The sequence below is a fragment of the Tamandua tetradactyla genome, chromosome 25 (genome assembly GCF_023851605.1).
Source record: "Tamandua tetradactyla isolate mTamTet1 chromosome 25, mTamTet1.pri, whole genome shotgun sequence".
NCBI classification, from domain to species: domain Eukaryota; kingdom Metazoa; phylum Chordata; class Mammalia; order Pilosa; family Myrmecophagidae; genus Tamandua; species Tamandua tetradactyla.
In genome coordinates this window covers 29,058,937-29,072,891 of record NC_135351.1, presented here as the reverse complement: position 1 = coordinate 29,072,891, position 13,955 = coordinate 29,058,937, and the positions used below count along the sequence as shown (strand labels likewise).

Sequence of the window (13,955 nt, the reverse complement as noted above, 5' to 3'; positions counted from 1 at the left end):
AGGAAAGAGAAGTGTATGCATATGTGTGTTTATCTCTAAAATAAATGGTGTCTGTGTAGTGTGTGAGGATGGTACGTGTGTGGCGGGGATGTATGTGTATGTGTGAGTATTAGGGTGTGTGTGTGGTATGTGTGGTGAATGTGATGAGAGGTATGTGGTGTGGATATGTGTGTGGTTTGTATTCATGTGTCATGTGTGTGGTATGATGTGTTTGTATGTTTGGTTTGTATGTGTATGGTGAGCATTCAGGTGTGACATGTGGTACAAGGATGGGAAGTGTCTGTGTGGTGTGCATGTGTAAGGTTTGTGTGTATTGTGGTATGTGTGTGGTGTGTGTGGTTTGTGTGTGTGTCATGTGTGTGCTTGTTTCTGGAAATAAACAGCAGCCTGAGAAGAGGTTCCAATGATGGGCAAACCGCCTATTGAAAAAGACTTTGCAAACCAAGTGTTTTGGGCAACTGTGATCACATGTTTTTGCTACTGTGTTCACATGTCCAGGGGCAGCATTGGCCTGGGGCTCCGCTCTGGGAAGTGTAGACTGAAGCCAGAGGGTTCTACTCTCTGCTTTGCTCAGCTTCCCGCCAGCAAATGCAGACTTGGCAGGAGCAGGGGCTGCTCCAACCTTTGAAACGGAGGGTGAGGGCAGGGGTTGTGGAGCTGTGGCCAATAATAAGCCTCTCCTCCTGAGTGGGACATTGGTAATAAAATCCCTCTGTGCAAAGCTGATATGGAGTCAGTGAGATCGAACCACCCAGCCATTGGTGTCTAGCTTTTTAGGCGAGACCAATGGGGTGGATGAGGAAAAGCCACATGTCCAGCTGCAGCCAAGCCCTTAGGAAGGGCCGTTCCTGGAGGATGTGGGTAGCTCTGGGTGTAACATCAGGATATGCAGACCATCTGCTGGTTGTTTCTTCTCTGCTGGAGCAGTCACCAGCTTTATGAAGACCCTCCCCAAGTGAGTCTGCCCCTCTCTACTCTCACTCTCCCTACTGTACATGATTTTCATAAAATTCTCTGCATGCTTCCTTAAGGGAATGACTAAAAAAAATTTTTAAATAAATGAAAACAGGCAACTCAGAATCCAAGGCAGAAGATCTGCCCAAAGGGCACAGAGCTTTCCGGAGTTCCTGATCCTTTGACGCCAGCCACAGGTTCCCCTGTTTGAGTGGAAAGTCACTGACGAAATATGCAGGGCTATTTAACCCTTTGGAATCTGGGACAATTACATGAGTAATAGGTCCACTAATTAGTTATTTGTGGGTTATCTGAAAAACAAATGGAAATGATGTTAAATGACAAGATTAAAGCAGGTGAAGTCCTGGAGAAAAAGAGAAGAAAAAATAGCCCACTCTGGGGTTTTTTGGAAGAGAAAGAGGTTTTCGGCCACTCACTGAACAATTATTCCTAGCATCAAAGCCCACTTCCAGGTGCTGGCAAGCCAACTGTTCTAGGAGTGGGCAGCCCCTCAGGCACTTCCATTCTAGAGGGGTGGGGCAGACCCTAAGCAAGTAAAGGAACAGGTGACTAGAGTCACGAGAGTGCTGTGTGTTGTGAAGACAATCAAACAAGAGCCGAAGAATAAAGGGAGGCATGTAAAGACAATGTATCTTGGCTGGGAGCAGGAGGCATTGTGCCCTCACCCCCAACCCCTTGTTTCTAGACAGATGCCAGCAATCAGGGCAGAGAGGGACTCTGACTAGGGTCTGCCTTTTCCATCTTACAGACACAGCTTGGTTTCCCTGGGGAAAGAGGCTCCAGTGGCTTCTCGCTCCTGCAGCAGATGGGATCTCTGCTAGGGAAGGTGAAACTCACCAGGAGCCCAGAAAGCAGCGGGTGCCCTGGTTTCTGCAGGGGAATCGGGGTGTGGGAAGGTTATGGCTTCCCTTCCTCTACAAGCCAGTGATGACTGGCTTCTACTGGAGATTAGTGTGCTGCAAGGTGGCAGATGGAACATCTTCTAAGCCCAACCCCAACACACACACACACACACGAGGACATTAGAAATTATAGGAAACACATACCTGATGTCTAAATTTAGCCCATTCACATTTAAATCCAGACCATTCACAATTAAAGTGATTATTGATATAGTTGGATTAAAAGCTACCCCATGGGTAACTGTTTTCGATTCATTGCATCTGTTCATTGTCCCCTCCTTCATTTTTCTGTCTTCTCTGGTTTTAATTGAGCATTTTATATTGAATTACAAAATTGAATTATTTTATCTTCTCTACTGACTTGTCATTTATCCTTCTTAAAACAACATATTTAATGGTTGCCCTAGGGTTCACAATATGCATTTTTAAATTATCTAAATTAAACTTAAATTATTCTATATCACTTCATATGTAATGGAGGTACCTTAATAACTCACATATTTTTGTCAGACCTCCAGTCCCTTGTGACATTTTTGTCGTGCATTCCTCCTATATGTGTACTGCAAATACCTAATAAATTGTTAATATTATTGCTTTAAGCATATAGTTATTATACTATAAGAGAATAATTTATTTTCCTTTATTCCATTTCTAACATTCGTCTTTTCTTTCTGTACATCCAAGTTTTTGAGCTATAGCAATTTTCTTCTGCCTGAAGAATTTCTTTTAACATTCCTTGTAGGGCAGGTCTACTGGCAGTGAATTCTGTCCAGTTTTTTATCTGATAAAATGTCTTTCACGTTCACTTTTCTGTTTAGAAGGATATTTTCACTGTATATAGAATTCTGTGTTGAAAGAGTTTTCTGGTGGTGGTGGTTGTTATTTTTTTGCCTTCTGCAGTTTTCAGGTTTTCTATATATTTTTAATCAACCAAAAAATATTTAAAAAGTGGAATATCAAAGGAAGCAAATAATGGAGTTGAATAGACATTGATGTGATGAAGCAAGTTTCCTTTTGATGCATGTTTTAAATCAGGGAGGAGTACTGGACAGTGTTGGCCCATTATGCTGATATCAATGTGTTTTGCATTCCCAGTGGATGGAGACCAAACCTTCCTGCAGAAAGAGAAGCAACCGCAGCCCAGTATGCAAATGGATAACCAGCTCCCTCCCAAGAAAGGTGAATCTTTATCCCCTGTCCCATCACATAGGAATTCTACCTCTTAAATATGACATCACAGAGTCCATGTGAGAGAATTTTCCATGGAAACACATCAGTGTCTTAGAAATGTGCAAGAAAGGAGGTAAAAAAAAATCGGTTCTGCTATGGTTTTCCATCTGAAAAACCCTAAATCAAAAGTATCTACTCATACCCTGGTTGCTTGCACTTTTAAAAGATATTTCCATTTTTGTATACTTGTCTGTTTACCACTTAGAGGTGCATATTAGAAAGGGGGGGTATCTCAATTTCATCTCAAGCAGGAGAATACAGCTCAGTGGACGGAAATGAGGCAGGATGAATGTTCTTGAGTCCTTGCATCTTTGGACAAGAACGTGAACAATTAGATGTTTTGAGAGAGAAACTTTTATCAAAGCAGGGCAGGGAGAGACAATGAGGAATATCTGCTATTGGCTCAGAGTTGTAGCCATAACATGAAGGACAAAATCCCAACAAAAGAGGCCTGGGACCATGGGCTGAACACTTTTACAATTTATATCAAGATTAGTAGAGTATTTAATTTTTATATCACCTTGTATCAATTTTGATATTTTTAATTTTCCATGTCATCCGTATTTTCAAATATATATATACACACACATGTTTATAAATGTTTTTTTCTACATATCATTGATATTGCCCTTAGCATTTCTTCCCTTTTTTGGTTCTTTGGGTTCATTCCCTTGTTAATTTTTTAGGTTTTTGAGTTCTTTTTTGATAAATATATTTAGAAATGCTCATTTTGCTCTAACTGAATCTATGAGTTTGACATGCAGTGTTTTACTGTTACTCAGTTCCAAGTACTTTAGAATGACCTGTGATTTAATTTTTTTTTTTAATTCTTTCTTCTTTTTAATCACTGAATTTCAGTTTTTACAAATGCTCTTAGAACAATTCAGGTAACTAAGGTTTTGGTGGGAACAGTTCTTTTTTTTTTTTTTTTTTTTTTACATGGGCAGGCACCGGGAATCGAACCCGGGTCCTCTGGTGTGGCAGGCAAGGTTTCTTGCCTGCTGAGCCACCGTGGCCCGCCCTGTGATTTAATTTTTAACTCCAGACTTATTTGAAGTCCTGTGTTGTCTTCCTTGAGCAATGTGGAGAGAAGAGAGCTGTTCTAGTTTGCTAGCTGCCAGAATGCAATATACCAGAAATGGAATAGCTTTTAAAAAGGGGAATTTAATGAGTTGCTAGTTTACAGTTCTAAGGCTAAGAAAATGTCCCAATTAAAACAAGTCTATAGAAATGTCCAATTAAAGGCATCCAGGGAAAGATACCTCGGTTCAAGAAGACCAATGAATTTCAGGGTTTCTCTCTCAAGTGGAAGGGCACATGGTGAACACAGTCAGAGTTTTTCTCTCATCTGGAAAGGTACATGGTGAACATGGTCAGGGTTCCTCTCTCATCTGGAAGGGCACATGGCGAACACGGCATCATCTGCTAGCTTCTTCTCCTGGCTTCTTGTTTCATGAAACTCCCCGGGAGGCATTTTCCTTCTTCATCTCCAAAGGTCACTGGCTAGTGGACTCTGCTTCTTGTGGCTATGTCGTTCTGCTCTGCTCTCTCTGAATCTCTCATTCTCCAAAATGTTTCCTCTTCTATAGAACTCCAGAAACTTATCAAGACCCACCCAAATGGACGGAGACATCTTGTCACCTAATCCAGTTTAACAACCCTCTTGATTAAATCACATCTCCGGGGAGATGATCTAATTATAGCTTCAACCATACAGTATTGAATAGCGATTATTCTGGCTTTATGAAATGGGATTTTGATTGAAACATGGCTTTTCTAGGGGACATACATCTTTTCAAACCAGTGCAAGAGCAAAGTTCAAAAGGTTACTTGACCAAGACAATCAGCCCTTCTCTACCCATGGCAGGAATTTCTTTTCCTCCCCCACGCCCCCTACCCCCCAAAGTCATGGCCTTCTCTCATCCCAGGGTTTTCACAGTGTTTCTGTTAGCTTTCCCAGTCAGTTTCTTCCTATAGCTTTTGAGGGCTGTACTTAGGAAGCTTTGGAGCCAGCCATACTGAATATGCTTGTATGTGTGTATGTGTATGTGTGCATGTGATTCCATTTTAATTAGACTAGTTCGTGTGTGTGTGTGTTTCACATGGGCAGGCACTGGGAATCGAACCCAAGTCTCTGGCATGGCAGATGTGATTCCATTTTAAACAAAACTCCCTGCTTTGACATGTGTTTTAGACAAACCAAATACAGTGAATTACGACTGCAAATCAAAACAAGGGCTGGCTGATGGTTAGCATTTCTCTGAGGCTTCGTTTTTCTTCTATCTGCTCACTTCCAAGACTCATACACGCCAAAATTTTTTGGTTATCCCTGGCAAGGATCCTAATAGGGCTTTGGCATCAAAGTGTTTTGGGGGAGGTTCCCCCTTAACTCTTCCAGTGCCGGAGCTCTGGGATTTGACTCCTGATGTCCCCAGGTCCTGGAAGGTTGAAGAACCTGGAAACAAATATTCTTAGAGCAAAATTTGCATTTAGTGTTCAGTGTATGTCTTGAGGACTGTCTCAAGGGTCTTTGGGTAGGATTTCATATTTTCTGCTACATCATCTATGCTTTAATAAAATGGTTTACTTTAAATATATCTTATCTAATATGTTTATTTGCTTTCAGTGGAAGGTCAATCCAGGAAACTAGCCAACTAATTTGTCAGGCACTAATGCTTTTATTTCTTTTCACTGAGAGAGTATTTCACAACTGTTCTAGTTTGCTAGCTGCCGGAATATAGTATGCCAGAAACGGAATGGCTTTTAAAAAGGGGAATTTAATGAGTTGCTAGTTTACAGTTCTAAGGCCGAGAAAATGTCCCAATCAAAACAGGTCTATAGAAATGTCCAATTTAAGGCATCTGGGGAAAGATACCTTGGTTCAAGAAGGCTGATGAAGTTCAGGGTTTCTCTCTCATCTGGAAAGGCACATGGCAAACACAGTCACAGTTTCTCTCTCAGCTGGAAGGGCACATGGCAAACATGGCGTCATCTGCTGGCTTACTCTCCTGGCTTCCTGTTTCATGCAGCTCTGCGGGAGGCGTTTTCCTTCTTCATCTCCAGAAGTCACTGGCTAGTGGACTTTGCTACGTGGTGCTCCAGCATTCTCTGCTCTCTCTGAATCTCTCATTCTCCAAAATATTTCCTCTTTTATAGGACTCCAATAAACCAATCAAAACCCACCCAAATGGGTGGAGACATGTCGTCCCCTAATCCAGTTTAACAACCATTCTTGACTAAATCACATCATTCAGGGAGATGATCTGATTACAGTTTCAAACATACAGTATTGAATAGAGATTATTCTACCTTTATGAAATGATATTTTGATTAAAACATGGCTTTTCTAGGGGGCATACTTCCTTTCAAACCAGCACAACAACTGAATACGAAGAGCTTCCCCAACCATTTTTTCAATAGCTGCATATGATTAACTTATTTATAGACATCTAATTTGTTTAATATCTTTTACTACTTCAAACAATTCTGCAAGAATGTTGCTTTTATAAAATTCATTTCATAAGAAATATATAAAAATTAAATTCAACACAAAAATTCCCACAGTCCACCAAAAAATAAGATACATTCTTTAACTGATATTCAAACACTTCTATTAGATATAGTAATTTTAAATTAGCTTCATTACCAAAAACCCAGCAAAAACTTGATTAAAAATAAAAAATAAATATAAAATGGGGTGAGGACAAGTCAGCTCTTTATATAATCCAGTGAACTTTATATCTCTGTGTTTTATAGTTCTCTGTTTCTAAATCTGTTTTTTTCACCTGCCTCATGGTTGAAAATTTTAAGCTGTAAATCCTGTATTTGTATGCTAATTTTAAAATTAATTTAAACTTAAAAGAAAACAACTATGTATTCTGAGCTATCAATGTTAAATTTAAAAAAAAGATTTTAAAAAAAGGTATGCCTTTATGGAGATGTTCTTTAAAGTATACAGATTTACTGATCAAACAAGCTAATATTATATGTACCAGATATTTAAATGAAAAATATATGTGTAAGTTTACATTTAACTAAATCAAGTCACTATTCTGACAACTTTTATTTTGATGGTAATTGTAGTTTGCAAAATATCAGCTTGAAGACAGTTTCCAAAATCTTTTTGGTAACTTAAGTACTTGAGGTACGCAAGATATAATTTTATTAAGGAAAAAGAGAGCAGTTTTGACCTAATATAAAACAAGTGCTTATTATAGAATGAGAAATAAGAAATGTAGGATAAAACCTGAATGGATATAGAAAGTTGTAGTAGGTTTGCAGAAAAGGAATTTTATTTTTTGTGGCTCAGGTTAAATAAGATTTAATGTATCTATCTATAACATTTTTTAAGAGCCTTAGTATCAAATAGTAAACTGATGCAAAAGTGAGATTTGGTTTTCTCTCTTTTAAAATGAAAAAGTTTTCTTGGGTTTTCAGTCTATTCTTAGTAAGAGGTTGTAAAGGTTTTTTTTACCCCCTCTGAATAATCAATGTAAAAATCAGAGCGTCTATGTTTTATCAGAATGATGTCTTGTACTTTATGTTGACTTCATCATGTCCTTGATTGTTTAAAAGAAAAAAGTCTTCTCACTTTTATGAAAAAGAAAGTTTTTTACAATTGTGTTATCTCCTGTATTTACTTTTAAAATATTTTACTGTCACTTTATCTAAAGAAAAGAGCCAAGCCTTGTTTCCTGGTGACCCGTGATTCTTATTTAACCAAATGGTCAACCATCTTTTCTCCATGCTAGCCATTCAATTTCAAAAGGAAATTAAAAAAGACCACAAATTGGGTGGGCCACGGTGCTCAGCAGGCCATCTCGCCTGCCATCCCAGAATCTGCATTCCTGGTACCTGCCCATGCCAAAAAAAAAGACCATAAATTACCCTTCATTGGGTTGTAACAATGTAGGTTACATATAATAAAACACACATACCTTAGGTGTACTCTTTTTTTAGGTGTACATTTTGATGAGTTTCAACAAACCTATACATGGCTACAACCAAGACTAACAGAATATTACATCACTTAAAATGTCCCATCTTGTGCCTTTCCAGTCTATCCCCTCCTCTCCCAGGGAGAAGCGCTATTCTATTTTCTAGCATCATTGATTCTTTTGATTGTATTTGAACTCCCCAAAAACGGATTCATATTGCATAAATGCTTGCAAGTCTAGCTTCTTCAACTGAGAATATTTTTGTTGTGGTTTCATTCAGATTTATCCAGATTGTCGAATGTGTCAGTGGTTCCTTTCTTTTCATTTCTGAGAAGCAGCCACTGTATTAATTTATCACATTATGGTCATCCATTCCAAACATTCGGCTCTTTTGAATAAAGCTGCTGTTGTATTTTTGCAAGCTGCTGGAATGCAATATACCAAAAATGGAAAAACTCTCCAAAGGAGGAATTTATTAAGTTGCAAGTTTACAGATCTAAGGCTGTGAAAATGTTCAAATTAGGGCAGGGCTATGAAAATGTCAAAATTAACCAACAATAGGTAACCTTCACTCAAGAAAGGTGATGAAGTTCAGGGTTTCTCTCTCAGCTGGAAGGGCACTTGGAAATGACTAATGGCTTTCTCTCCTGGCTTCCTGTTCCAGGAAGCTCCCCTGGGAGCGTTTTCCTTCTTCATCTCCAAATTTTGACAAGCAGGCTAGAGCCCCTGTTATGTGGGCTCTAGAGCATTTTCCAAAATTGTTCCCTCTTAAAGGGCTCCAGTAAGCAACCCTATGGGTGAAGATACATCTCCATGAAAACCATCTAATCAAAAGTTACCACCCACAATTGGGTGGGTCAAATCTCCATGGAAACAATCAAAAAGCTCCAACCCAGCAGTATTGAATGAGGATTAAAAGACATGGCTTTTCTGGGGTACACCACAGATTCAAATAGGCACAGCTGCTATAAACATATCTGTACGAATCTTGTTATAGACATATATATATTTAAGTTTCCTAGGCTATTTAATCAAATTTCTTACAATTACGCATTCCTGAGTATACGTCATTGTTCGATGACATCATTTATTTCAGAATTTTTCAATCTTCAGCTTGACAGGTGTTTCTTCCCAAGAAACTAAACTTTTCTTTCTAATGTGATCAACCCAATAGGAAAGCTAAGTTCATAAAATGGATTCATTGCCAACTTTATATAAAAACCATAGACATCAGTGAAGTTCTTTATCCCCTCTTGCCTTATGTCACGGAGCATGATAAACCCCATGCTGCCCCCGGTAGCAAATGCTGAAACAAAGCACCTGCTGACTTCGTTCACCCCTCTCAAGGACACGTTGCTGAGGAACCACACGTTCTCACCTACGAGGCCAGGCGCAGCGTGCGCTGTGAACTGGCTCAGATGACGGCGATCGTCTTTGGATTCCGCTTTTCCAGCTGGCAAAAACTCCATTTCGAAACTGAATTACCATGATGGCCAGCAATGAGGAAACGGAAGCCTCCTAGACATTGTCTTCAGTTAGGTGGCTCCTATTGAAGCAAGACATGAACAGCCGAGGCGCGGAGCTCGGCAGCTTCAGCTGAGCCGGTGTGACCTTGCCAGATTCTCTAGGCTTGTTTCATTTCTCTTGTGAAAATGACTTTGCTTAGAAGATTTTACTTCCCCCTTTGAATTTCATTGTTGTCTTTATTCAAAAGCATTTGACTATGCATGTGCCTCTCTTTCTGAACTCCCTACTTCCATCAGTTGACTGTGTCTGAAATCACACCACACTATACAAATGATTACTCTAGCTTTATACTACTTCAATATGTAGGTAGTTTCTAAAATGCTTTTTTTGCAATGTGTACAAACACGTTTCTCAACGAAGTCTGGAAATGCCTCCTTGAGCGAACATGTCTTTGTCGTTAGTAAGGGAACTTACATTCAGGAGTAATCCAGAGTATTCACAAGTTGTCCCTTTAAAATAGACAGGAGACAGAGTACCTGGAGAACTGGCCTTACTTTTCTGCAGCGCTTTAGTTGGGATCATATTTTAGGGGCTAAAATCGTTCCCACATCTTCCTATTGTATTATATGTTCTCATAAGTCGGCAAGTACAATAAGATTTTAAATTCCTACATACGCTCCAAATTCTGAGTGGCCCTTCCTAAAGCTGATGTGCGTCTTGGGGTCGGTTGCATAACTACTGAGGTTTTCCGTTGTATTTTCCAGTTCCGGGTCTCTGTTCCTTCCGTTACGGGTTGGCCTTCCTCCTGCACTGCTGCAACGTGATGCTGACCGCGCAGTACACCAGCCTGAGCCTCACCATGGTAGCGATGGTGAACAGCTCCAACCCACCGGGTGTGGCCAACTTCTCAGCAAGTGCGCCCCCTGCTAACGTAAAGGTATATCAAAAATCTTATCCTCAGTCATACGTTAAAAATCCTGCCTTGCAGGGTGCAAGGATAGTTCAGTGGTAGCATTCTTGCCTGCCGTGCAGGAGACCTGGGTTCGCGTCCGCGTCCATGCACTTTCCAGAAAACAAACAAGCAAAACCAAAGCCAACCAACCAAACAAAAATTCAACAAATGGTGCTGTAATAATGGGATGGTCAAATGGAAAAATATTGAAACGTGACCCTGCCATACAGCATACCAAAAAAAAAAAAAAAAGTTAAGAAAAAAATGCTGCCTTGCTAACTTGTGCAGAGATTGAATGGTATCATACTTTATCTGATAATAATAACCAGAAGAATAATCAAGCTCAAGGCTTGATTTGTCTTACGGAAAGTTGCCTAAATGAACGTGCCCCGTGATTAAAATATGCCTTGATATTTCTCAAGGGTTTTGTCGTGTGGATCTTTCTATATTCAGAAGAATAAAAACCAGGAGTTAGGGCTACTTTAGAATCCAGCAGTTTGAGCAAGAGAAAAAAGGGAGCATTTTAAGGTAGAAGTGGAAGGTAAAGCCACATTCTCTTTTTTATTTAACTTTTAAAATATGCACTGTATTTACACGTTTCATTAATTTCACTTCTGAAAGGTAATGTATTGTTACTCATCAGAACATGTAGGTAGGGCAGAGAAAAATGGAATTGGGTGAAAGAAATTTTTTTTTTTTACTATATTCTTCCTGTTTTCCTTTATGAATATATAGTCAAATAAGAACATGTTTTCTTATTTTCAACCCTTTTTACATTAAAGATAACATACTAGATGCAATGTACTCCATTTTGGTTTTACTTTTATTGTTTTATATAACAATGTTTTTATCCTTTTGCTCCCAATTATTATGTAAGAGGTGATCTGGGAACTTATTTTACATCACATTTTCAATCCCTGTTTTTCTTTTATTTTTTGTTAGTAGAATTATTTCTACACTGTAAAGGCATATAGTAACTACATAAATTCTGTGACCTCAATCCCACCGGTTTTGACTTTAGTTCTACAGTTATGTTTTCATTTCTCCCCATCATGAGTCCTTTAGGTGACATTGCCCTAATCAAACCTTTGTTGTCTACAACTTGTCCTTTGGTAAATTCCTCACCAAATACAATATGCAGATGAGGAAACTACCTGAGGCTGGGGAAAGAACTAATCAAAATGATTCGATGGAAATGTGACCAGTGCTCACACACTGGGCCTCTTACAAGTTCCCCAGTCACAAGAGTAAACCCCATGATTCCTAGGGCACTGAGTAGAATACACAAAAGGATCTTGCCCACTAGGGAAATAACTGGTTCTAGAATTAGCACTGCGACCAGTTCTATCTAATAAAGATCCAGAAGTATCAAACTATTTCTAAGTAACTTAACCTTATCACAGAAAAAAAAACATAACATGTATAAAAATACAGTAGTATCCAACATCCAACAAGATAAAATTCATGATGTCCAGAATCTTAAGAAACATATTATCACACATGTAAAGTGGGAAAACACAATCTTTAATGAAGAGAAAAACTAATCTATCAAAACTGATATAGAACAGATGCAGGAAATAAGAAGTAGCAGAAAAATACACTTTAAAAAGTAACCATATTTAAAAAAAAAAAAAGTAGCTATATTCAGGGGGCAACTGTGGTTCAGTGGCAGAGTTCTCACCTGCCATGCCAGACACCTGGGTTTGATTCCTAGTGCCTACCCATGCAAAAAAGAAAAGAAACTATGTTCAATGATGAAAGACTGAAGATCTTAAGTTCCCTTAAGATCAGGAACAAGAAAAAAATGCCCGCTTTCACTACCACCATTCACTATTGTACTGGAAGTTTTAGCCAGAGAAATTGGCAAGAAAAAGAAATAAAAGGCATCGAAATTTGAAAGGAAGAAGTAAAACTATCTCTATTCACAAATGACATGATCTTACACAGCAAAAATATTTTTAAAAGAATCCACAAGGAAACTATTATAGCTAATAAACAAATTCAGCAAAGTTGCAGAGTACAAGATTAACATACAAAATTAGTTGTATCTCTATACACCAACACTGAACACTCTGCACTGTAAATCAAGAAAACAATCTCATTTAAAATAGCATCTAAAAGAATAAAATATCTAGGAATAAATTTAACAAAGGTGGTGAAAGACTTGTACACTGACAACTACAAACGCTGTTGAAAGAAATTAAAGAAGACCTAAATATATGTGAAGACAGTCCATTTTCATGAATTGAAAGACTTAATGTTAAGTTGTCAATATTACCTAGACTTAATGTTAAGTTGTCAATATTACCTAAAGTCATCTATAAATAAATTCAATCCCAATCAAAATTCCAGCAGCATTTTTGGAAAATTGAAAAAGATGATCCTTAACTTCCTAAGGAATTGCAAGGAGCCCTGAATAGTCAAAAAGAAATTTTGAAAAAGAAGTACTTTGGAGGTCTCAAACTTATTGATTTCAAAACTTATTACAAAGCCATATAACCAAAACAGTGTGGTAGTGGCATAAAGATACATCTATAGGCCAATGGAATAGAATTGAGTTTAGAAATGAACCCATATAGCCTTTGGCCAACTGTTTTTTTCAGCAAGGGTACTAGGAAAGGGAAAAGAATATTCTCTTCCACAAATGGTGCTGGGAAAACTGGATATCTACATGTAAAAAAAAAAATGAAATTGGTTCCTTACCTCACACCATATATCAACATTAATTCAAAATGGATAAAATACAAAAACATAGGAACCCAAACCATAAAACTCTTAGACAAAAACGTAGGGGAGATCCTTCATGATCTTGGATTTTGCAGTGATTTCTTAGCTATAGCAGCAAATCCATTAGCAGCAAAGGAAAAAATAGATAAAATGGACTTCATCAAAATTAAAAATTTTATGCATCAAATGACATTACCAAGGAATGGGAGAAAATAGTTGCAAATCTGATAAGGGTTTAATTTCCATAATTTCTAAAGAACTGCTACAACTCAACAGCAAAATGACAAACAACCAAATTAGAAAGTGGGAAAATGATCTGAATATACATTTTCCCAAAGAAGAAATACACATGGCCAATAAGCCTATGAAAAGATACTCAACATCATTAGTCTTTGGGGAAATGCAGATCAAAACACAATGAGATGCCACTTCACATTCATTAGGATGGCTATTATTTTAAAAATGGAAAACAAGTATTAGTAAAGATATGGAGAAATTGGAACCCTTATACACTGTGCTGCGAATGTAAAATGGTACAGCCACTGTGAAAAACAGTTTAGTGGTTTCATAAGAAGTCAAACATAGAATTATGTGTTCTGGCAATTCCACTTCTAGGTATATATCATAAGAATTGAAACCAGAATAATGCATAGCAGCATTATTCACAATAGCCAAAAGGTAGAAACAAACCAGTATCCATCAAAAGATGAATGGATAAATTATGATATAGACATACAGTGGAATATTATTCAACTGTAAAAGTTC

At 38.1% G+C, this 13,955-nt stretch overlaps 2 protein-coding genes across 3 annotated transcripts in view; one reads left to right on the top strand and one right to left on the bottom strand.

Moving 5' to 3' along the window:
* The first annotated feature begins 772 nt into the window (after positions 1 to 772).
* Positions 773 to 13,955, top strand: part of SLC17A1 (solute carrier family 17 member 1) — a 42,395-nt gene continuing 29,212 nt past the window's right edge. For both annotated transcript variants that reach the window (XM_077143531.1, XM_077143530.1), the window contains exons 1-3: positions 773 to 955; positions 2,973 to 3,056; positions 10,276 to 10,448. In XM_077143531.1, the coding sequence (XP_076999646.1) occupies position 955; positions 2,973 to 3,056; positions 10,276 to 10,448 (258 nt within the window). In that variant the 5' untranslated portion in view covers positions 773 to 954. The remainder of the gene's footprint in view (positions 956 to 2,972; positions 3,057 to 10,275; positions 10,449 to 13,955) is intronic.
* On the bottom strand, positions 9,184 to 9,513 carry LOC143669067 (trafficking protein particle complex subunit 2-like). The gene has a single exon (XM_077143639.1). It carries the CDS (start codon positions 9,511 to 9,513, stop codon positions 9,184 to 9,186), a length of 330 nt encoding a protein of 109 aa, XP_076999754.1.

What these genes read in the sequence shown, in the direction of transcription:
- LOC143669067 (XM_077143639.1), bottom strand. Translation starts at nt 9,513, where the DNA reads ATGGAGTTTTTGCCAGCTGGAAAAGCGGAATCCAAAGACGATCGCCGT.